Source organism: Vidua macroura, chromosome 19, assembly GCF_024509145.1.
Source record: "Vidua macroura isolate BioBank_ID:100142 chromosome 19, ASM2450914v1, whole genome shotgun sequence".
Taxonomy (NCBI): Eukaryota; Metazoa; Chordata; class Aves; order Passeriformes; family Viduidae; genus Vidua; species Vidua macroura.
Window position 1 is genome coordinate 13,007,801 of NC_071589.1, and position 23,921 is coordinate 13,031,721.

The following is a 23,921-nucleotide window of genomic DNA, read 5'->3' on the forward strand; positions in this document are numbered from 1 at the left end:
TAAAGAAGTAAAAAAAAAACTGCTCCCCTGCAGCCGGAGTGGAGCTGGGCACCGGCACCAGTGGGAGCAGCTGCCCCGGGACACGCAGTGAGCGGGGCCCGTCCGTGCTCCCCCCGGGGCCGGCAGCCCCACAGCTCACCCGTGTCCTCCCCGCATTTCCCCGGGGCTTCCCCCGCTCCACGCGGCACCGACCCACGGGGCTGCCCCGGCCGCTGCTCCCGCACCGCGGCCGGGCACCCGCAGCCCCAGGAGCCCGGCACGGACACCCGGGGGGCACCCACGGGGCACCCGGGGGGCACCCACGGCCCTGCCCCCGCCACCGCACACACCCCGCACGCACCTGTACGTGCACAGCCCGCACACCGGAGCGTGCACACGCACAGCCTGCACACCCACCGCATCCACCCCGCACATCCCCGCAGCCCATCCCTGCACAGCCTCCTCTGCCCACGCGCCGCCCACGCGCGCTCCCGCCCGCGGACACACGGACACAGGCGGACACACGGACGCAGGCGGACACACGGCCGCGCTCTCACGCTCACAGAATCACCACCGCACGCTCTCGCACGCACTCACGCCGCGCTCCCACGCGGAGCCCCCCCCGCCGCGGGCCGGGATTCCGCGCTCCGTGACGCCCCGCGCGGCCCCGCCCGGCCGCGATAAAAGCGGCGGCGCCGCAGCGGAGCCGGAGCCGGCCCGGAGCGAGCGGAGCCGAGCGGAGCCATGGCCGCGGGGCCGCCCGGCAGCCGCCGCCTCCTGCCGCTGCTGCTGCTGCTGGGGCCGGCGCTGGGGCCGGCGCTCGGCCAGGGCCTGGGGCAGACGCGCTTCATCTGCACCTCGGTGCCGCTGGACGGGGACGTGTGCGCGGCCTCGGCGCTGGGCACCGGCTCGGCCGAGGAGCTGAAGGGCACCGTGCTGCAGCTGCGGGAGACGGTGCTGCAGCAGAAGGAGACCATCATGAACCAGAAGGAGACGATCCGCGAGCTCACGGCCAAGCTGGGCCGCTGCGAGAGCCAGAGCGTGCTGGAGCTGCCCGGCGAGGGAAAGGGCAGGAAGGGCTTTTCCAAGAACACCATGGGCGACCTGTCGCGGCCGGCCGCCGCCGAGACCCTCAGCCAGCTGGGGCAGACGCTGCAGTCCCTGAAAACCCGGTTGGAGAACCTGGAGGTACGCGAGGAGAGCCGGGGAGCCGCGCAGCCGGGCACCGGCAGACACGGGCAGCCGGGGCGCCCGCGCATCCCAGCGCGGGGAGCGCGGAGCCGGGCACCGGGCAACCCGCGGAGCCGGGCACCGGGAGCCGCCTCCCGCTGCTAACAGCCCGCTCCTCTGCTCGCCCCTTGCAGCAGTTCAGCAGGATGAACTCCTCCAGCCAGACCAACAACCTGAAGGACATCCTGCAGAACAAGATCGATGACCTGGAGAAGCAGGTGCTGTCGCGGGTGAACAGCCTGGAGGAGGGCAAGCTCAGCCCCCGCAACGAGTCCGAGGAGCGCGGCAAGATCGAGAGCACGCTCACCTCGCTGCACCAGCGCATCAGCGACCTGGAGAAAGGTACCGGGCGCTGCCCACCCCCGCCCGCCCGCCCGCGGGACCCCCGGGCCGGCTCCCGGAGCTCCCCCGCCGCTGGGGACCGGGCGCTGCCGGACGATGCGGAGCCGCTCCCGCGGGCGGATCTGCCGAGCCCGTCCCGTTGCCCTCCCCGGGAGCGGTCCCTCTCCCCCAGCTTGGCTTTCCCCGTGGCAGGGGTCGGGACTGGCTGATCGTTAAGGTCCCTCCCTGCCCAAACCCTTGCTCGGCGGTTCCTGAGGCGGCCGGTGCCCGCGGGCTCCGCGCCGGGGATGCTCCGGGCGCTGCCCGCCCCGGGGATTAGGGAGCCGCGCGGCGCCGGAGGGATTTGCTCCTCGCTGCCATCTCAAGGCCCGTTACATAACGGGGTGGGGAGGGGGGGAACCCCCAAAGGGGCAGAAAGGGGGCCCGGCAGGAGCCCACCGCCCCCGCGCTCCCACAGGCCAGAAGGACAACCGGCCCCCGGACAGGTTCCAGCTCACCTTCCCCCTGCGCACCAACTACATGTACGCCAAGGTGAAGAAGAGCCTGCCCGAGATGTACGCCTTCAGCATCTGCATGTGGATCAAATCCAGCGCCTCCCCCGGCATGGGCACCCCCTTCTCCTACGCCGTGCCCGGGCAGGCCAACGAGCTGGTGCTCATCGAGTGGGGCAACAACCCCATGGAGATCCTCATCAATGACAAGGTACGGCCCCGGGGCGTGGGGAGGGTGCTGGGCTGGGGGTGGGGGCAGCCTGGGGGACCCCCGTGCGCACCACCCCGACCCGCTGCCCGCAGGTGGCCAAGCTGCCCTTTGCCATCAACGACGGCAAGTGGCACCACATCTGTGTCACCTGGACCACGCGGGACGGCGTGTGGGAAGCCTACCAGGACGGCACACAGACGGGCAACGGCGAGAACCTGGCCCCCTACCACCCCATCAAGCCCCAGGGCGTCCTGGTCCTGGGCCAGGAGCAGGTAAGGGCCGGGGGCAGCCGCGGGGTCCCTGCTCGGCCGGTGCCCCCGGGGGGACGGACGGGGCCAGCCGGCCCCGGTGCCCCCCGGTGACCGCGGCTCCTCCCGCAGGACACGCTGGGCGGAGGCTTCGACGCCACGCAGGCCTTCGTGGGGGAGCTGGCCCACTTCAACGTGTGGGACCGCAAGCTGAGCCCGGGGGAGGTGTACGGCCTGGCCACCTGCAGCTCCAAGGCCCTCGCGGGCAACGTCATCGCCTGGGCTGAGGCCAACATCGACATCTACGGCGGGGCCACCAAGTGGACTTTCGAGGCCTGTCGCCAGCTCAACTAGGGCCACGGACAAGCGAGAGAAACCTCCTCAGCGGGTTCTTTTTTTTTTTTCTTTTTTTTTTTTTTTCCTCCTTTTTTTGCGCAAAAAAAAAAAACCAACCGAGAACGAAGCCACCCGACTTGTCCCGGGCGCAGGGATGCCCCGGCAGCGGGGCGCCCGCCCCCGGAGCCCCACGGCCCTCCGGTTTCTGTCTTGCCAACGTCCTTCAACGCCTGCGTGCCTTGGCCCGGCGCGGCTGCGCCCCCCCCCCGCCGCCCCCCGGCCCGGCCCCCGCTTCGCCGCCGCTTTCCTTGGGCACCGGCGCCTGACAAGGCTGCGGGGCCCGGCCCAGAGCCCCCTCGGGGCTCCTCTCTGTCCAGCCTGAACCCCCCCGGGCGGGTGGTGCCCCCAGAGCTGGGGGAGAGTTACAGCATCCCCGCCCCCCGCCCCCCCCAGCTGCGCTCCAACAGCGGCTGGCAACTCCGAGCGGGGGCGACCCCTCAACGTTGCCAGCCCCGGGAGGAGCCGCCCCCCCTTCCCCCGGTGAGCCCCGCGCCCCTCCGCGGCCGGCGCTGCTCCCGAGCACCACAGCCATAGCCCCGGGCTGCGGCGGGACCCCCGGCGGGACCCCCCGGCCCCGCTCCCCGACCTGCCGCACTCAGGTACCCCCGGCCCCGCCGCCTGCAGCCCCCCGAGGCTCCTACGCGCCGTAGCTGGTGACAAATAGCCTTTACCGTCCCCTCCAGCCCAGCTCCCACTGACAGGTCTGAAGCCTTTCTGCTTTTGATAATACACTCTCTTGTTTCTCTTACTGTAAAGGGAAGTTTATTACCAATAAAAAAAAAAATAGGGTATTTTTATGAAGATAAGAAAAAAAAAATATATATATATAGAATTATCAGCGCTCCCTGAGAAAAAAAAAAAAAAAAAAGTGCTTTGAGATTCTGCAGGATAAAAAGAGATAAAGAAGCGTATTTTGAGATAACAGATGCATTTTGTATGGTTTCCTTTTCTAAACTCCTGATTTGTACTACAGATTGCAGAAATCACTCCCCAGGCCCCCTCCTGCCCCCCCAGGGCAGCCCTGGGCGGCAGCGGAGGATGAGGCAGAGAATTCACCCGGGGCTCCAGAGCCTCACGACCAACTCCAAAGATGCGGCAAAGAGACGGGCGGAGCGGAGGGGTCCGCGCGGGGCCGGGAGCTGCCCCCGGGCCGGGGCACGGGGCACGGAGCCCGCCCCGCCCCGGCTGCTCCGCGGGGCAGCAGCAGCAGCAGCAGCGCCGGAGCGAGACCCCGCGCACGGCTCGGGGCAGCGGATCCTCGGCCGTGCTCTTGGTGCAAGAAAAAAAAAAAAAATCCCCGAACCATCGAGAGTTAATTTCAGTTCCTCCCAAGCCCCCGTTCACGTCGGCGAGCACAGGCACAACCTGCTGAGAGCAACAACGAGACCATGGCACGGGTTTGACCTCCAGCCCCAGGTGCGTTGGATTTGCCAAAAAAAACCACGAAAGGGTGTGATGTCAACGCAGTGTACATAGTGTACAGTAGGGGAGAGAATTAATGTATCTTAATTTGTCATTATTTTGCTAACCAAAGCTGTACATTTTTCCTACTCCCGGCTCTGTCTCCTTTGGGATTTGAAGGGGTTCTGACACCCCACGCATCCGGCCCGCATCGGCAGTTCTGACAATGCACTGTTTCTACGGATTCTCATGCTTTTTCCATTTTATTGCTGGGATTACATGAATTGTTGACTTTATTTTTACACAATAAAGCGTGAAGAAAGACACCGGCTTCTCTCACATGTGTCTGTTCCCCGAGCAGCCAGAGCTCAGCAGCTTGTCTTTTTCCACAGGAAGGTTTTGTGCCTGCATGAAGCAGAAATTTCTGCCCAGCTCCTCTTGGAGCTGGCTCAGGCACTCCCTGAGCCTCTCTGCCAGGCTCTCTCCTTCTCCTGTACCCTCAAACCACGTCTTTCCCTGCTTTATGTAACACGCCACACAAACTGATGTATTTTTTCCTCAAGCCACGGGCTGGAAGCTCCCTCTGGGTCCTGCCAGGCTGGTGCAGGGGACAGTGGCACCCCGGGGCTCTGCAGGAGATGCTGCCGGTGCGGGCATCCCCCAGGACCGGCTGCCTCGGCTCCCTCCCCGCGGCCCCGCCGCTCCCTCGGGAGCCGGGCTGGGCTCCAGGCGCAGTTCCTGGAAGGCAGCGCTCCCGGGGGCAATCTGAGCCTGTGGCTCACAGGGTGATGTGGCTGGAGGCCACTCGTGTGCCACAGACGGGGCCAGGCCAGCACAGCGTCCCCAGCACTGTCCCCGAGTGCTGCAGCCTCCCCCTGACCCACAGCGGCCGTGCCACACGAATTGCACCAAAGGTACAGAGGAGGAAAATCATCATTTGTTCCTTGTAGCCAGCCCAAACCGATCTCCCACACAGCTCCCCCGAAACGCCCCCCTCCCGCTGCAGCTGGGGACGGGAGAGCTGTGGATCCAGCCCGGGGCTCTGCCTCGGCAGCGGCAGGACACGGGCCAGCAGCAGGGACACGGTGACAGCCCCGAGGGACGCAGCTGGGGGAGCTCAGCACAGCCCTCGCTGCTGCCACGGCTGCAGCCAGCGACCCTCAGCTCCCGGGGGCTGGGGATGGCCACGGGGAGGGTCACGGCAGTGGCCACAGGGAGGGTCACAGCAATGGCCACGGGGAGGGTCACAGCAATGGCCACAGGAGGGTCACAGCAATGGCCACGGGGAGAGTCACGGCAGTGGCCACAGGAGGGTCACAGCAATGGCCACGGGGAGGGTCACAGCAATGGCCACAGGAGGGTCACAGCAATGGCCACGGGGAGAGTCACGGCAGTGGCCACAGGAGGGTCACAGCAATGGCCACGGGGAGAGTCACGGCAATGGCCACAGGGAGGGTCACAGCAATGGCCACAGGGAGGGTCACAGCAATGGCCACAGGAGGGTCACGGCAATGGCCACAGGAGGGTCACGGCAGTGGCCACAGGGAGGGTCACAGCAATGGCCACAGGGAGGGTCACAGCAATGGCCACAGGAGGGTCACGGCAATGGCCACAGGAGGGTCACGGCAATGGCCACAGGAGGGTCACGGCAGTGGCCACGGGGAGGGTCACAGCAATGGCCACAGGAGGGTCACGGCAATGGCCACGGGGAGGGTCACAGCAATGGCCACGGGGAGGGTCACAGCAATGGCCACAGGAGGGTCACTGAGGGTCCTGCAGCCTCTTGCACTGCATCTTCCCAAGAACTTCCCCAGTCGCTGCAGCCTCTGGTAAAGGTGTCCCTGACTGGTCACTGCCGCCTCCCACAGCTGCAGCTGCTCACAGCCACGCCGGGGTCCCGTCCTTCACCCAGCCCCTGCCGCCCCCATGGAGCCTCTCCTCCTCCTCGCTCCTGTGGCTGCTGCACTCCTTTCCAGGACGCCTCAAGCACAACCATTGGAATAAAAGGGAAGGGAGATGCTCCGAGCCAAACTGCAGGGCTGGGAACCAGGCGTGGTTTTAACACCAAAAGCCTCAGACTGGAGCAGAGTGACAAGTGCTGGGCACCCCGGGGAGGGGACAGTCGGCATCAGGAATCTGCTGGGGGCAAGAGGAAAGGTGAGACATCGGAGCAGTCTCAGGGCACTTCAGTGAGCCCCACGGGGACAGCTGAGTGTGGTGTGCCACCCGTCCATCACCCACAGCCAGAGAGGAGGCAGGGGACTGCCACGGCTGAGGGGGCAAGACAGGGTGGGCAGCGACACGGGCACAGGGGGCACTGAGGGGGTGCTGAGGAGAACGGTGCAACCACGAGCTCCCCCTTCCCCGGTTGCCCAGATCCCCCCAAGTGCAGGAGGGATTCAGAGCAGCGTCTCCCCAGGCTCAGGAAGGCAGCAGCGCTGCGGAGCCCCCCCCGCACGCCCCTCCCGCTGCTCCCCAGCCCTCGCAGCAGCTCGGCCCTCGCTGGCGACGCAGACACCGTCCCCCCCCCCCCCGCCCCCAAAAGCCAGCTGCTCCAAGGACAGGCTCTTGGGCTCCGTGTCACTGGGAACAGCCCACATCCTCGCCAGGGGATGCTATTTATACCCAGGGAAGGGCGGCAGCTCCTGCCTCGCTCTCAGCCCCCAGCCCTGAGCAGGGCCTTGGCCCGGGGGTGCTGCCACAGCACCCTCGACCCTCCCTCCCCGTGCCAAGGCGGCATCCCAGCGCCCACCCGCTGCTGCAGGACAGGGAACGACCAGGCAGAGGCTCGTGCTGCCCTGCAGAGCTGCAACAAGAAAACGGCCCCAAGAGGGGGGTTCGGTTTCTCCGGGGGTACCCTGTGGTGGAAGTGGGGCTGCCCCCCACGCCAAGGCCGTGCACGGCCCGGGCAGGGGGGGCTGCGGGTGGGATGTGATGTGATGTGGGAGGTGGCTGAGGGAGCTGCAGGAACTCCAGCGGGTAAGGAGCCCCCGGCTCATCGCCTCCGGGCTTCCCGGGGCTGCGGGCGACCCTCGAACTCTTAGCCCCCCCCCCAAAGCCTGCGGGAATTGATGGGTGCAGTCAGCTCAGGCAGCGAGAAGAGGCAGAGCAGCCCCGGCCAGGGCCATCCCTGTCCCTCCCTGTCCCTGTCCCAGCTCGACGCTGGTGCAGCTCCAGGCACGACCCGCAGCGGTGCCAGCTCCTGCGGGAGGGAGGGAGGGAGGATCCTGGGAGAGGTGAGGAGCAGCCCGGCACATCAATCTCGCACCGTCCTGACACCTCACACCGCACCAGGAGCCGCCGCTCGGGTTTGGTGGCACCAGCCCTGCGGTGACAGCCAGCGCCGCGAGCGCCGGGATCAGGGAGCGCCTGCCCGCCCCAGCGCACAAATCCAGCAGCTTTTAGAGCGGCAGAGCAGATGGAGATCTTGGGCTGCGTGAGGACAGGCCCCAGGGCTCGGGAGATGGCTCAGAAATGCCCACGGGGGCTAGGGACAGTCCTTAAGGGCAGGACGCAGCTGGGATTTACAGCTCTGATCCGGCTCCTCTGAGACTCACGGCAGGGAAACGCCTGGCCGGGCCCTCCGCATCCTGCTGCCTCCTCTGCTCCCACCGCTCGGGACAGCTCCTCCGGGGGCTCCGAGGGGTGAGAGGAAGTGATGGGGAGAGGAAAACTGAAATATGCTGTGTTTTACAGCGAACCCCCCCCCCCGAAAAACGGAGACAGCGTGTCCTGAAACGGCCCTTTCCCACATCCCTGCCTGCACGGGAGCGCCTGGGGCCGCCTGCGAGCGGAGCTGCCTGCGGCACTGGGACCAGCAGCGTCCCAGAGCATCATCAGCAACGCGGCGCCCGAGGCACTTAATAAATGCCGTTGTTGGATTAATTAGCAGTGAATGTGTCACGCCGCGCCAGGCCCGCGCGGCTGCGGGAGCACATGGCTCCAGGGCACCCGGATTCAACATGCGTGAGACGGGCAGCGGTGGGAGAGCCCCGAGCAGCGAGGGGGGCTCCGCTCCCCGCCTGGGCAGGGCTGCGCCGGGGAAACCGCAGCAGCGCCGGGCACGGGGCTGCAGAAATCGCTCTGCAGAAATCGCTCTGCAGAAATCGCTCGCAGAAATCGCCCTGCAGAAATCGCTCTGCCTTCGCCCCCGAGCGGAGCTGACGGGGGTTGTACATCCCCTTCTCCCCAGCCCGGAGCCCGGACGGGGCCGGGAGCAGCAGCGTGCCGAGGGATGACGGCCCGGGGGGCTCGGGCAGCAGCTCCAGCGTGAGCTCCCCGAGCCGGGGCCGAGGGGCGCAGCCGGCTCTGGGCATCACGGGGAGGGTCCCGGCTGCCAGACACCACCCGAGGCTCCCCAGGGACACCGAGTGGCTCCAAGAAGCCACCCTCAGGCTGGCACTGGAGGAGGAGGAGGAGAGCAGGGAGGTGGGCGGCCAAACACTGCAGCCGGGCAGGGCTGGGGAACATCCCGGCTCGGGGAAGACAGGGATGGGATGGGATGGGATGGGATGGGATGGGATGGGATGGGATGGGATGGGATGGGATGGGATGGAATGGGATGGGATGGGATGGGATGGAATGGGATGGGATGGAATGGGATGGGATGGAATGGGATGGGATGGATCCCTGCGTGAGAGGGCAGGGGGAGCAGGGCCGAGCCGGAGCACAGGGACCGGCCGGGGCACTGCAGGCAGCTGGACACCTCCCCGGGCATCGAGTCAAGGCCGACAGACCGTTCCGGTCACAGGCGTGAGTCACTGGCTGTGACAGCGGCCCTCAAATGCCACTCGGGAGCCTTTGCTGGCAGAGCATCGGTTCCTACTCCCCGAGGCACTGCCCGGCCATCCTGGCCAGCGCAGCCGGGGAGGGGCTTCCTCGAGCTCTCCCTCCCTCCGGAGAACACAACCAGAACCGGCCGGGGCCGCGCGGAGCCAGCAATTCCAGAGCAAACGCTGCTTTTCACAGCCCGCAGCCTCTCCACGGTGCCGCTTCCCCAGCCAGGCTGACTCCAGGCAGCTCCCAGCAGCAGGAGACCCCATCCCTCCCCCACGGGGGGCTGGCAGCTGCTGGAACACGGGCCTGCCCCCCGTTTTTGCCTTCTCAGAATCTTTTCACAGCCTTTTCCCGGGCTCCTCCTCCTGCGATTTTCCCAGCTGCTGTCAAACGTCACCTTGGCAGCTGCTTCCTCCATCCTTCCTATTCATCCCGACGGATTATGGAGGGGCCGGGATCTCAGACTCCACCAAGGAGCTCTGGGCAGATCCTCCTCTGGCTGGGGGTCCCGTGAGGGATCCTGAGCCCCTCCCGGGGGCACAGAGGGGAACATCACCCCATCTCCCACCGGAGGGTCCCCAGTAAGCCCCGCTCCGCCCTGGGACAGCCCGTGGGGGTGCACGGAGCAGAGGCAGACTCTGTCTTCCGAAGCTGATTAAAAATAGATGCAGCACCAAACTAATTATGGCGATTAATTAGCATTTGTGGAGCAGAGTGAGCACAGGAGGGGGCACACGGGGAGGAGCGGGTGGTGCAGCGGGGTCAGAGCCCACCCCGTGCTGCCTCGGCACCCCCAGTCCTGGAGAGCGCCGGGGGCACTGGGGGTGCCCCCGGCGCTCTCCAGGACTGGGGGTGCCGGGGCAGCACATTTGGGGGGGGTCCCCAGGCCCCCACTTCCCTCCGTGTCAGCAACAGATGCCAAACCCCACAGCGCTGCTGGAAATTAGGTCAGCGATCGCCTGCGGCACTTGGAGCACAGCTCGTCCTGCCGAGGTGCCACAGGGCAGCCCCGCACCAGCGGCCACCCCCGGGCCGGCTGGCAGCGAGGGCAGAGGGGTGGAGAGGGCTGGGGCAGCCTCCAAATCCCCTCCTGCCCGGGAGGGGTGAGCAGGGCTGCAGGGCTCCCCTGTGCCGCTGAGCCAGTGCTCGTGGGAGCTGGGAATGACAGCATCCCGAGCACCCCGCACCCCTGGAGTCTGCCCCCCAACACCCCACGGGGCAGCAAAACCCCACAGGGACGCGGCGGCGCTGATTTCTTCCTTCTGGAAAGCGGAGCAGGACCCCAGGTGCCCACAGTGATGGTGCCCAGCCCCTGCTCACACCTCTCCAGCCCCCCAAAACCTCCCCGTGCCCGGGGAGCGGGCGGTTTCAGGCACCGACGCTGGATTTGGGATGGGCTGTGCTGCACAGCTGGCAGCGCTTTCGGCTCCCTTCTGCTGCCTCCCCAGGCCCCTGTGTGTTGGGCCATTAATATTCATGAGCGCCGTGGAAGCGTCCAGGGCTGGGCGAGGAGCCCCGGGCCGGTGGGTCACGGCGATCTCGGGCTGCTCGGGACCCCCCAGCCCCGTCCGCCTCGCACTCCCGACATCCAGAGCCCGTGCCAAGGGCTGGAGCAGGGGCAGCGCCCCCGGCACGCTCCCGCTGCTCTGCTCCCCTTCCAACGGCGCTCTGGGGAGCAGCTCCCGCTGCCTTCCCCCGCTCCCGGCGCAGTTTGGCAGAGCCCGGGCGGGAGGACGGGGAAAGGAGCCCATTTCCAGCAGAGTGGAATTTATCCACCTGCAGTCGGAGGCGTGACGAGGCTCGGGGCGGCCGCGGGGACCACACAGAGCTGCCTGAGCGGGGGGCTTCGTCCTCAGCCTGTGCAGGGGGACTCGGCTCAGAGGTGGCGCCAGGAGAGGCCGGGATGTTGTCCCCAAGGGACTGGGATGTCCCCGGCCCCGATGGTGCCCCACGGGTGGGGCAGAGCCCGGCTGCTCTCCTGCCCTGCCTCGGCAGTTCAGGCACGAGCAAGAACCACAATCAAACTAATTGGGTCCCAGTTTACTGCAAACAAAGAGAAGGCAGGTGACATTTACCTAGCGGAGTAATTGATATCCGAGTAATTTGTTGGAGTAACCTCATTACACGCCAGCTGGATTTCCACACCCTCCCAATCCCACTCATTACAAACAAGGTTTGTGTGTTAATCAGAGCGCTTTAATCACGGTGCTGCCCACCATCCCTCCGGCAAGTTACAAAGCCACCAGACTTATCACAGACTCCAAACACTCGCCCAGGAATCGCTGGGGATTTCATTAGCAGGCAGTGCTGCTCCTCGGGAAAACGCCGGACGCTGCTCCCTCAAGTGATGCACAGGGGCAGAGCCGGCTCCTGGCACCACCGCTCCTCCCTTCCCGCAGGCTGCCCCTCCATCCCGGCCCGGCTGATCGCCGCCTCCTCCTCCTCCTCCCCAGCGCAGGCAGGAGCTGTTCCCTCGGCAGACACCCGGCTCCAGTCACAACACGAGCCGGGAGCCGCCGGCAGAGCCTCCCACGCCGGGAGCGCGGCGCTCCCCGGGGCTCGGGGCTCTCCGAGCGCAGCCCCGCGGATGCAGCCCCGGCCCCATGGACACAGCCCCGGCCCCACGGACACGGCCCCGGCCCCATGGACACAGCCCCGGCCCCATGGACACGGCCCCGGCCCCATGGACACAGCCCCATGGACACGGCCCCGGCCCCATGGACACAGCCCCAGCCCCATGGACACAGCCCCATGGGCACAGCCCCATGGACACGGCCCCATGGACACGGCCCCAGCCCCATGGACACGGCCCCAGCCCCATGGACACGGCCCCATGGACACGGCCCCGGCCCCATGGACACGGCCCCATGGACACGGCCCCGGCCCCATGGACACAGCCCCGGCCCCATGGACACGGCCCCATGGACACAGCCCCATGGACACGGCCCCATGGACACGGCCCCGGCCCCATGGACACGGCCCCGGCCCCGCGGCGAGCAGTGACCAGCTGGGCTTTGCCAGCAGAGGCACGGCGTGCCAAGCAGGCGCTCCAAGAAAAGCAGGAAAAAGCGTGTTCCTAAGGAAACATCCTGCATCGAGCCCCCGAGGTGGGAACCAGCCCAGGAATTAATCGCGGGCTGCTTTCACGGCCTTGCTTCGTGTTTTTAAAGCTGATCCAGATGCCGGGATGGGGACAAGGCACTCCCAGCGTGTCACCACGGACAGACCCAGCTCATGGGGGACCCCCAGAGCATCCGTGGGTTGCACCCCCGAGAGCAGCCATCCCCCAGCACCTCTGCTCTGCCCCCTCCTCCAGCCCCAGGGTCTCACGGCCGGCTCAGCTCAGCAGCGATGGCTCCTTGGCTACCAAAACCCCACCCAGTAGCCCAGGAGGGGAAGGGAGCACCTTCCGTGTCCCCATCCTCGGGGCCCCCAGCCCCCCAACAGGAGAGATCTGTTGCCCCACGGATTTGCTGCCTTGCTTCGGGCTGAGCCCTGCACAAGCTGCTCCATCACCCTAATGACACAGCTCATAATCATCTCATTTGCTATTAATTTGCTTGTCAAGAGAAATTCCACTCATTTGCTTTTAATTAATGGCGCCTTGAAATAAAGCCGGGGTGGGGGGGGCTGGCAGGGCTCTGGTGAGAGGATCAGGGAGGATCAACCAACACCAACAACGAGGAGAGCAGTTGGAGGGGAGAAATATTTATAGGACAAAAAGGAAAGGGAAAAAAAAATTTAAAAAAAAAGGAACCAAAGGCCCTGCAAGGGAGCCACGACATTCCCCAGCTCCCTCTGCACACCCGGGCTCTGTCCAGGAGCCACCACATCCAGGAGGCCTCAGCTGCCACGGGAGGGAGGGACCAGCTCTAAAAACGCCCATTTAGAGCCAGAGCGGGGCCCAAAGCTCGGGAATGCTCCGAGATGCAAGGGACACAGCTGCCCCAGCCAGCCCCACAAACTCCAAACGCTCCGGGAATGCGGGAAGGGAGGGGGCTCAGCTCCACACCCAGACCATGGCTCAGCCCTGCAACTGGACCTGGTTTGGGGAATCAGGAGGGAAACAGCCCCTCCTAAACCCACCCAACCGAGCCAGGGGGAAGAGGAATGAGAACTGGGGGCAGGGAGGGGGGAAATCCCCGTGAAACACTTCCCCCGTCCTCGGCAGGAGCGTCCCAAAATACGAAGCCTGAGTCACCGGAGCTCACACGGCACAGGCAGCACCTACACTGCCACAAGCTCCAGACACGGAGGTGGGAGCTCATCCCAGCCAGCTCCAGCACCTGGCACGGAGCTGCTCAGCCAGGCTCCCTCAGAACACACAGACTTGCATCCTAAAGCAGCTCCTCGCCCTCCTCCCGGGACCAAGACAAACCAGGCAGGTGCAGGGATCCTCCTTCCTCATCTCCAGGCGTCCACATACAACGGAGGGAGCAGATCCAGAGAATCTGCAGCAGAACCAGTCAGGAAACCCAAGCCAATTCTGCCCCAGTTTGTCACCCAGGAGCCATCACTGGGCAGGCACATCCCTGCCCCAGCCCCACTGCTCATTCCCCAGCAGCACGGGGGGGTGACCAAGCCCTGAGACACCTCCAGAGACTCCCAACCAGTCCCAGATGGAAATGGTGAGGAGAAAACCCACTGGTGATAACAGGAGGATTTACAGCCAGTCAGCAATAAGTATTCTCTGATTTCCAACAAGTTACACCAAGAAAAGCCAATTTCCAGCAAACAGAGAGTTAAAACAGACAAGCCATGTATGAGTTTATTTCGAAGGACACTCAAGCTCCAGTCTCTGAGTTTCTGTTAAGAGGTTTCAAGCATTACAAAGAGATTTTCCCTTCCCAAGGTTATAAACCAATTAGATAAAGACCAAGTTAATCCCTTATTGTGTCCAAAGAGCCACAAGCAGACACCAAACACAGAGATTAGTCCCTTTAGGCACTGCATTTGGGCAGCTGGGAGAGCATCCCAGGCACAGGCAAAGCTGGGAGAGCATCCCAGGCACAGGCAAAGCCCAAAGCCAGCAGCACAGAAACCCCAGCTCCAGCAGGGCTGCCAGGACACTGCAGCACCATCCCCCTCCTAAAGCCTCCCCAGGTGACCTCCTCCAGAGTCATCTGAGTTTACCTGGCTTGGAAGGAGAGGAGTTCAGAGCCTCACGCACAGGGAAGCCGGGGAAGTGATGCAGAGCCATTTTTTATGCTGTTTTTTTTTTTTTTCCCACCTGATTTTCCCTCATCCTCCGGGCAGAGGCAGCTGGGGGGGCTCAGGCCAGCTGAGGACAGCAGTGTCCCCAGCCCTGGATCCCTCCCAGGCTGAGCACATGGACCTTCCATGGATCAAAACACACAGATCCCAGCAGGAACACCCAGCAACAGACCCTGAACAGCCACAGCCTCACATTTCTGTCTAAGCTGGGCTCAATTCCTCCAGCTTCCACCCAAATCACAGCTTTGGCTGCAGAGCCTCCCCTGGCCAGCCCAGCCCAAATCTCTCATTGTCAAATACCAACCAGAAGCACCAAAACAAAAACAAAAAAAAAACCCAAAAAAACCCCAAAAAAAACCCAAAAAAAATCACCAATAGATCAGGGACTAAAACCACAGACATTCAACAGGAGATTAAAGCCAGCCACTCGTCGGGGCAGGAGAAGCCACAGTCCCACACACTGAAGTCCCACACCTCCTCTGTTCTGCCAGGGCCATCCTGGAGGAGCTGCTCCCCACAGAGCCTCATTCAGCACACCTGGGGTGACTCTGCAGTGGGAGTGGTGTCCCCCAGAATTTGAGAGGAGCCAGGGATGACCCTCCCAGCACAGGCCAAAGCAATCAGAAAGCCCAGATGGATTTCCCTGGTGCTCTGCTCCATGAAGGAGCTGTCCCGTGCCCACGCTGCCACTCGTGCCTGAATTTGTGACAGGCTTTAGGAGACTGTTCCCATGGCCAGGGAAGTCTTGTGTGGGGCTGGAATGAGGAATGACCTGATCCCTGCTGGCTGTGGCTCTGTCCCCACCCTGCTCCCTCGGGACGGGACAGGCCGTGGCACGGGAGGCTCTGTGTCTGTGCAGGGAGGGGACACGGCTGTCCCTGTGCCCCTGTCCCTGCCACTGCCAGCACCAGGCACGAGCCCAGTGCTCCCTGTGCCCCTGGCCTGGCAGCAGCCCTCAGGATCTGCTCAGGATCAGAGGAGCAGCTTCCACTGTGTTCTCCCCTGCCAGGCTGTGTCCACCCACGGACAAACCCTGGTGTGCAGCAGCTCTGAGGGTTCCCAGGAGAGGCTCCTGGGAGCTGCAGCTGCTGCAGCTTTGCCTTTTAAAACCTGTCAGCAAAGGCTTTTAGGGAAGAGCCCTGTCGGTGCCTGTGGCCCTCTCCAGCACTGCCAGGACCAGCCCCAGCGCTGCCCAGACGGCCCCAGGGGAGCAGGGTTTGTCACTTCCTCCCTTTCCCAGCAGGTTCCAGGAGGGACAGCTCAGACCCCAACACAGCAGAGGCACAACAGGCTGGGTTTTGTCCTCCCCACCCAGAGCAGCTCCAAGACAGAAAAGAACAAAAGTTGTACAATAAATGTATGCAAAATTGAGGTTAAACAGCCCACAGGGGCCTGCCCTGATCACCCCTCCCCACCCTCAGGAAAGCTTTCTTCTTCCTCTTCAGGCTGAATCTTACACAGCCACACCAAGATCTCCCAGAGCACCTTCTGCTCCTGCTGCTCTTCAGAACAGTCTGGAACCCCCTGCCAACCTCAGCCAGGATCCCACACCCTGGGAGAAGCTTTAGTCCTGCAGGCTGGACGAGGGTTGAGGATGATTTGGGCACAGAAGCTCTGGGCTCTGCTCCTTAGGCCGAGCTGGGGCTGGGCCAGATCTCCAGCCTGGGACCTGGACACCTGGAGCGTTCTGTGTGTCAGGAATGACCTCCCCATGCTCCTGGGAGGGAGATGGTTCCTCCCATCCTTTCCCCTGGGATGATCCTTCCTCCAGGAAGAGCTGGGCAGCGGGGCTGCTGCTCCAAAAACAGTGGGAAGGGAGGGCTCTGTGCCACAGAGGTGTGGTGGGAGACACAGGCTGGCTCTGCAGTGGCAATGCCTCAGCATCTCTGTAACTCAGCCCCTGCAGCTGCCCAAGGACTCCAGTGAGGTGTTGCACACTTACACGTGAGCCTTTGCTTACACAAAGATTTTACCAGTACTTGAAAAAGAACCCTGAGAAATTCGCTGCATGGAGTCTCCCTGAGCAGTGGCTGGTGCTGTCCTGTGGCACACAGCCTGGCACAGCTGTCCCTCAGGGTGGCACTGGGCTCCTGCACCCAGCAGGACTCAGCCTTGGTGCAGGAGAGGACCCAGTGAGGAGAAGCTCTGCACTTTCTTCTGGCACCAGACTAATCCTCCGATCCAGCCTCCTTTTTGCTGCTGGGAACAAAAATGAGAAAGTAGGAAGTCGTTTTAAAAAAAGTAGAAGCCAACAGGCACAAACAACTGGCACTTGGTGAGCTTGGGCTCCTGCACCTCAGGGTCAGATTTAGCCCTGAACTGACAGCCAGTGGCTCACCTTATGTAAGAGTGGGGGACTCTGACCCTCCCCAAGACCTGCAGGCCAAAACCAGCTCCCTGCAGGTATTTCTGATCCCCCTCAGGTCACACCTGTGGGCGTTAGGGCTTTGCTCATGACCAGTGCTGAAAAAAGACCAAATCCCCGCTGCCCTGCCCCAGCTCAGGACACGGCGCTGTCGGAGGCGGCGTGTGAGGCAGCGTGGCCACACGGAGCAGAAATCACCTCCTGGAGGCAGCACATGTCCTGACCTCCCCACTGAGCTCACCTTGTCACCCTGCCTGTACCTTTAATGCCATTACTGCAGCTCATGCCACGAGCAGATCCCCTTTGCCCGCACACCCACCTCTCTGGGCTGGCAGGGACAGCCTCCACTGGAGCACAGGGCTGCTTCCGAAGGTACTCCCTGGACCTGATGTCAGCCTGGAAGCAAGCAGGAAAAGGAGTGAGCATGGGCTGAGCAGCCTGGCCGGTGCCTCTCTGTTATCCCAGTGTGCCCATCCAGCCTGCTGTCAGCACATCCCACCAGGAACAGCGCATGGCTCAGCAAGGCACGAGAGCCTGGGGCAAGGAGAGCACCAACCACACCCCAGGAACTGTTAGGAAGTGTTGCTGGGCACTTACTGGGTGTTCTTGCCCCAAACCCTGAGGTGTTTGCTCAGCCCCCTGGTGCTGCACGACACCAGCAGCAGACCCTTGATGCCATCACAAGCACATCCCGGGCTCTTGGGCAACTTTGAGGACTGGCAGTTGATTTTTACAGTCCTTCAAAGTTTTTTCTCTTTTAGAAACTTCTGTGCCATTTCCGAGCAGCCGCTGTGCCCACCTCAAAGGCAGAGTGTCTCTCCCCACCTACAAAGCAGGATGTGACCTTCCCAGCTGGAAAAGCTTCACAGTGTCTGGTGACGAGCTCAGAAATTGGGTTAACACATCCCCGGGGACTGTCCTTGAAGCATGTGCTGCTCTCCACCCTGTGCTGCTCCCCAGGAGCCTCTCCTGCAGCCCCCAGGCCCCTCACCCCGAGCCCTTGCTGGAGGCTGTGCCTGCTGCTGGAACCTGCTCCACAACTGCAGAGCCTCCTGCCAGCTGAGAAGGAGAGAGTTACATAAGGGCTGGTTTGTTTGGGAGATTTTTTTCCCTTCTCTCTATAATTGGACAGTTTCATAACCGAACTGACAAATAACTTTGATCACTCTTCAGGATGAGCGATTACGTGATGGATTTTATAACCAGGGAAGGAGGCTGCTCAATAGTCCCCACGGGCAGAGCAAGGAGCAGGAGGCACAGCTACCAACTATTTTTCCAGGGAAGAAAAACCCCAACCACATTCTGCTGAGAACATCAGCTAGTGCCTGATGAGGTGGCAGTTCCCAGGCAGGGCTCACTCCTAACACAACACTGGAGTCAGCTTAAGGTGGTGATTAACCACAGGCTAATCAATAAGATGGATCACTGTCCAGCAATAATCCTCACAGATTTGGGCTATTTTCAGAGGGGGTGAGTGCTGGCTGTGGAAATGCTGCTTTGCCTGTTGCCTGAGGGGCCAGGGTGGTCCCTGTGCACAGAAGGCCTGGAGGGGGTGCCCCAGAGGGAGCTGGAGTCTCAGGACACCAGAGACTGATGTCCAGTCCCCGAGGAGAGGCTGATGCCTTGTCTCATTCCTCTGAGGGCGAGTGCTCAGCGTTTCACAGAGGGTGACCTGCAGGCCTGCCCTTCCTGGTGGGCTGGAGCACCCTCAGGCTGTCCCAGAGCCCCCTCCTGAGCCACCCCAAACCCGCTGGGCACCCAGGGGCAGCTGAAGGAAGCAGCAAGTGAGCAGGAGGCTGGGGAGCAGCCAAGCAGGAACCTGACCCAGAAAGAGCAGAGCAGGCTCCCAGGGCAAGCCCTGGCAGCTGGAGAGTGGCACCAGCTCGTGCTTCCCTGCTGGGCACAGGGATCTGGGAATGAGCAGGCTGCAGTGTGGGCAGGGGTCTGACCTCTGCCAGGAGCAAGGGCAGCTCTCAGCAGGGCCTGGGACTGCTCCAGGGCCACTCAGGGTGGGTGCTGTGCTCATTATTCTGGGATGGCAGCTCCTGCCTGGGAGCTCCGTGCAGGACCTCACCAGGGAGCACAGCTCTCCTGGCTGGGCCTGGCCCTGCACGTGGAACAAGGACTGAGTGGGCTGCAAATACTGATTGCAGGTGACAAGGGCAGCTCATCCCCCTGCTTCCTCCAGGAGAGATCTCACTTCTCTCATCTGCACCACAGCCAGTTCCTTGGCAGCACAACCACACTGTGGGCTGAATGCAAATGGAACCCTTCCTGCTCCCTGCCTGGATAATGTGCATTCCTGGGAAGCACCACGTCCCCTAAAGCAGGAGGCCTGAGCTCCCACAGCAGCTGCACTGCACACGCTGCCCTCACACAAACCTCAGGAGCTGGGGGCAGCTGAGCTCTCACAGACCACTCCATCTCCAGGGCTGCCAGAACTTCCAGACCAGGACCTGATGATCCACAGGTCTTTCCTGACACTGGGAAATCTGTAAGCACTTCTCAGGTCTGCAATTTCTGGAGACATACCGTGGCAAAAAGGCAACACCAGCCACCCGTGGCAGGATTCTCCACAGCCTCCTACTCCCTAACTCCAGCTCTGCAGCTGCAGGTGCTCAAGAGCTGAGGCTTTCAGCTCTGCCTGGGCCAAGAGCTGTGGCAGTCACCACACAGAGGAAGCAGAGCAGGGACAAGTCCCATGGAAAGGTTTAAGTGCCCTCATCTCCTGCCATCCCTCTAGAGTAAACACACTCCCCTGCTGGACTTTTCATCTCTCTGTAAGAAAAGTTGTAATAATTCATCCCATCACTCTAAGAAAAAGGTCACAGGGAACTGGAAGAGTCTCTTAACATGAGCAAATCCTGGAGATGGCTGGAAGCGAAATGAGGGTGATGAAAAGCTCCAAGACACCTTTCTGCTTCCAAAGGGAATGCTTCTCCCTTCCCTTTGAACACGCAGACTGCAGAGCTGGCTCGGAGCTCTGCAGAGGCATCTGTCCCTGGCTGGAGCAGGTTACATAAGGAGCTCCACCAGCCTCCTCCGGTCTGGCAGGTACTGGGGCTGAGATGGGGAACTGCAGCTCTGCTCTGGACACCCCAAGGCTTGCTTTGCTCCAAGGAGTGCAGATTTTGGGGGAGTTTATAAGCAGAGTCTCAGTTCCAGGGAACACTGCAGCTCTGGAGCAGCGCCCAGTGGGGTCACCCAGCACTGCCCCGCGGGCTGCTCAGGTGGGCACACCCCTGGGCCCAACAGCCTGGCACAGCAGCGATGCCAATGGGCTGTCCCAGGGCAGTGCTAGGGACAGGGACACCCGGGCAGGCCCTGGGGTCACTCCTGGCTCTGGGCTGTGGAGCCACCAACAGCAGAGTGACCTCAGGGAGAAAGGAAGCACTTGCCAGGCCAGAAGGCCCAGAGGCTTTGAGCTTCTCCAGAGCCTTTCCCCAGGTTCTGCTGCGATTTCAGGTCGGCCAGGCTGAGCCTCGGTGGCAGTGGCAGCTCGGTGATGCAGTGCTGTCACCTGCTGGCTGCTGGCTCCGTGCGGAGTGCGGCAGCGGGAAAGGCCCAGAGGAGCAGCACTGCGGGCTGTGCCGGGCTCCAAGCGCCCGGGAAAACTGCATTCCCAGCTCCTGGGGGTTAACGCCAGCGCGGCAGGAGCTGCCTGCACACAGGAAGCAGGGGATCAGTCAGGCTGGGTCTGCAGGCAGGGCTGGGAATGCTGCCGGGCACTGCGTCAGGAAGGATCAGTGAGCAGCAGCACGGGCTGGGGGAACTGCCCAGCAGGAGGGTGGCCCCAGCAGAGGAGGGGCAAAGCGAGGCTCTGGAGCAGCCCAGGGCTTGGCAAACACTGCAGCTGCCCCCTGCTCCCTCCCCTCGGTGCCGTACCTGCCGGATGGGCTCCGGGACGCGGAAGCGGCAGCAGGCCCTGACCAGGCGCACGGCCGTGCCCAGGCTCACCCGGTGGCCCACGGACACGTACAGGGGCCTGGAGCTGTTGGTGCAGCTCCGCAGCACCTGGGCAGTCAGAAAGGAGAGGTCAGGCACTGAGGAGGCTCGTTTGAACACGCACACAGAGGGGCAGTGGAATTAGGAGCCATTATTAGAGCCCTCGGGTGGGGTGGTGGCTCTGTGTTTGGAGCTCCCAACTTTCCTGACCATCTTCCCCATCCCAGTGTCTCCTGCAGGGACTGTCTGTCCCCCGTGGCCCTTCCCCAGGCGCCCGAGGCTGCTCTGGGATGCGGGAGCTGTGCCAGCCCAGGCTGACAGCACACACAGGAAGTGTCTCCCAGCTGCCTGTTCCCGCTCTGCTCTGAATCAGCCGCTCCCAGAGCGATCCCAGGAAGCTGCCAGGGAACTGGCACCTCTCCCAGACTGCAGCTCACCATCCAGGCTGCTGGAGCACCTCAGGTGCCACAGCCACGGACGTGAATGCTCCCAGCACTTGAGCTGCCGACTCCCTGCAGCCACCTGGGCTCTCAGGGAGGGGCCAGCAGTGTCACTGGTCACCTGTTCACACCTGCCCTCCTGCACGGGATCAGTGAGACAGCCCCACTGTGGAGAGGGACAAGTGGCCAAGTGACAGCTTACCATGCCCAGGACCTTCCCCGAGGTGCCTGTCAGTGGGAATGCCTCTCCTGACCTCTGCAGGGAACGAACCTAGGGATAAACACACACGCGGTCAGCTCACGAGCACATCATTGTAGGTGGCTGTCCAAATTCCCTTGGGATGTGAAAAAGCAGAAACAAGTCCCAGCCTGGGCTAACCTGCTCCCTGTGCAGCTCGTCCCTGACCAAGCCATCCACGTGCAGGAGGTTCTTGGCCACACCAATGCACGGCAGGTCCGTCAGGACTCCGAGGTGACAGGCTGTGCCAAACCCTGCCAACAAGGAGCCACTGTAGCTGCGGGACACCAGGGACCAGGAATGCCAAGGAGCAGGAGAGCAGGGCTCTCCAGGAACAGCCTACCTCTGGGATGGAGCAGGCCATTCCCATCTACCAGAAGCACCTGAAAGAGCCAAAGCAGAAATGTTATTTCCTGGGCACCGAGAGCACTCCAAGGAGCAAGCAGGGAGATGCTGGCTCTGGGGGAAGGAGAAATCTCTCTTGGCTCCTCAGCTCTCCCTGTAAGGCTCTTCCTGACTGCCTGACGCTGAAGCAGCAGCAGTGTGGGACTGGCAGTGCCCTGCACACACCACGGGCTCCCACTGCCACGGGAGGCCTGGCTGCTCCCAGCTCCACAAGGAAAGGGGATGGATGCTCCAGCACAGCTCTGCCCGCGCCCCTCCCGCCCCAGCAGCTCAGGCGCCGGAGGGAGAACACCTTCCCCAGGACTCTGCAGCCAGCACAGCCCGGCTCGGGACAAGGGAAACAGCACACCTGAGGCTGGAGCTGGGGCTCCTCCTGCTGAAGTCTCTGCACAGCTTCCACCAGGACAGGGACCTCTCGGAAGGCCAAGAACCCGGCCACGTACGGGGCGGTGACGGGCACCATGCGGCAATCCTGGTACAGCACCTGGGCGGGCACAGACAGCCCCTGCACGGTCCAGAGCTGCTCCTCTGCCTCCTGCCCTCTGCTCATCCCTTTTAAACCCAGGGACAGGTCAAAGAAACGGCGCAAGGCAGCACAAAACAAAGATTCCTGCCTTGCCCTGCAGGCCACAGCAGGGCTTGAGATTCGGTTCGTTAAAATCCCAGCAGACAGCATCAAACTTTATTTCTTTCTTCTATTTTTACAGTGAAAGATAATTTTTATATCACTTTGAAAGCTGGGAAAGAGACCAAAAATCTTTATTAGTTCAAGTAAAATGACTGTGAGAAGTGAGACCCACGGCGGGTTTGGAAAAGCTTTCCTGTGTCACAGCCCATATTATCAGCTGGCTCCCAGCAGGAGCTCACCCACAGCACTGTGCACTGGAGCACTGCAAACACCTCCCTCTGCCCCAGGCACCAGCTCCCGACCAGGCACTGCAGCTCCTCTGGCCCTGGGGGAGTTCCCAGCCATCCCACAAAACTCCTGCAACTGGGAGCTGTTTGCATCACACCTTCCTAAACTTCTGTCTAAATCCTTACAGGCATTTTGTGTGGGATTTGTTGTTGGTTTGTTTGTTTGTTTGTTTGTTTTCGGGAACAAGCACAGAATCACAAAATGCTTTGGTTGGGAGTGACCTTAAAGCCCGTCCCATTCCACACCCCCTGCCATGGGGCAGGGACGCCTTCCCCTATCCCAGGCTGCTCCAAGCCGTGTCCAACCTGGCCTGGGACACTTCCAGGGACTCAGGGCCTGCCCACCCTGCCAGGGAAGAATTCCTCCCCAGTATCCCGCTCCCGCTGCCCCACGGCCCGGGCCGCCGGTACCTCGAGGGCCGGGTAGCTGAGCACGACCAGGGAGGCGCAGGCACGGCTCTCGTCCCCCTTGATGTAGGATAAATCCACGCCTCCCACTCTCTGCAGCCCGGAGAAGTGCGGCTCCTTCTGCCACTGCTCGGTGTCCTCCTCCAGCACGCGGGCCCTCAGCCGGGCCTGCTCCCTGCGGGACCGCCGCGCTCAGAGCGGGGCCGCTCCCGGGAGCCGCTTCCCGAGCCCCGGCCCGTTCGCTCCGCGGGGAGCCCCCAGACCCCAACCGGGGGACGGAGCACCGGCGGCTCCTGCCGAGGGGGCCCGTGCCGTGTGGGGACGCGGGGCCGGGGAGCCCCGAGCGCGGCCGGGCTCCGCCCGAGCCCCGTTACCGCTCCGAGCCCGAGCCCCCGTTACCGCTCCCAGCCCCGTTACCGCTCCCAGCCCCCGTTACCGCTCCCAGCCCGAGCCCCGTTACCGCTCCCAGCCCCCGTTACCGCTCCCAGCCCCCGTTACCGCTCCCAGCCCGAGCCCCGTTACCGCTCTGAGCCCCGTTACCGCTCCCAGCCCCCGTTACCGCTCCCAGCCCCGTTACCGCTCCCAGCCCCCGTTACCGCTCCCAGCCCCGTTACCGCTCCCAGCCCCCGTTACCGCTCCCAGCCCCCGTTACCGCTCTGAGCCCCGTTACCGCTCCCAGCCCCCGTTACCGCTCCCAGCCCCCGTTACCGCTCCCAGCCCCCGTTACCGCTCTGAGCCCCGTTACCGCTCCCAGCCCCCGTTACCGCTCCCAGCCCCGTTACCGCTCCCAGCCCCCGTTACCGCTCCCAGCGGCGCCGCCGGGCGGGGGACGCGGCCATGGCGGCGCCGGGCCCGTCCCGCAGCGCCGCCGTTCCCCGGAAGGCGCGGCCGGGCGCGGAGGTTCCGGGCCGGCGGCA

General features: G+C 63.3%; 2 protein-coding genes across 3 annotated transcripts; one reads left to right on the plus strand and one right to left on the minus strand.

The window, feature by feature from the left end:
• The first annotated feature begins 676 nt into the window (after window positions 1-676).
• NPTX1 (neuronal pentraxin 1) lies at window positions 677-4,624 on the plus strand. Its single transcript, XM_053994580.1, has 6 exons — window positions 677-1,167; window positions 1,344-1,551; window positions 2,009-2,253; window positions 2,346-2,525; window positions 2,634-2,889; window positions 3,871-4,624. The coding sequence occupies exons 1-5, from the start codon at window positions 724-726 to the stop codon at window positions 2,853-2,855; spliced, it is 1,299 nt and encodes a 432-aa protein (XP_053850555.1). The 5' UTR covers window positions 677-723; the 3' UTR covers window positions 2,856-2,889; window positions 3,871-4,624.
• A 9,187-nt stretch (window positions 4,625-13,811) lies between these two features.
• On the minus strand, window positions 13,812-23,915 carry ENDOV (endonuclease V). Of its 2 annotated transcripts, none has more exons than XM_053994585.1 (9): window positions 23,806-23,915; window positions 23,008-23,179; window positions 22,031-22,165; window positions 21,620-21,659; window positions 21,418-21,530; window positions 21,241-21,309; window positions 20,539-20,667; window positions 16,973-17,049; window positions 13,812-16,484 (listed from the first exon to the last, which is right to left on the minus strand). In XM_053994585.1, the coding sequence occupies exons 1-9, from the start codon at window positions 23,841-23,843 to the stop codon at window positions 16,457-16,459; spliced, it is 801 nt and encodes a 266-aa protein (XP_053850560.1). In that variant the 5' UTR covers window positions 23,844-23,915; the 3' UTR covers window positions 13,812-16,456. The 2 variants fall into 2 exon arrangements, with proteins under 2 accessions (XP_053850560.1, XP_053850558.1); XM_053994583.1 differs by having other exon boundaries at window positions 13,812-16,487; window positions 23,806-23,913.
• Window positions 23,916-23,921: the final 6 nt, after the last annotated feature.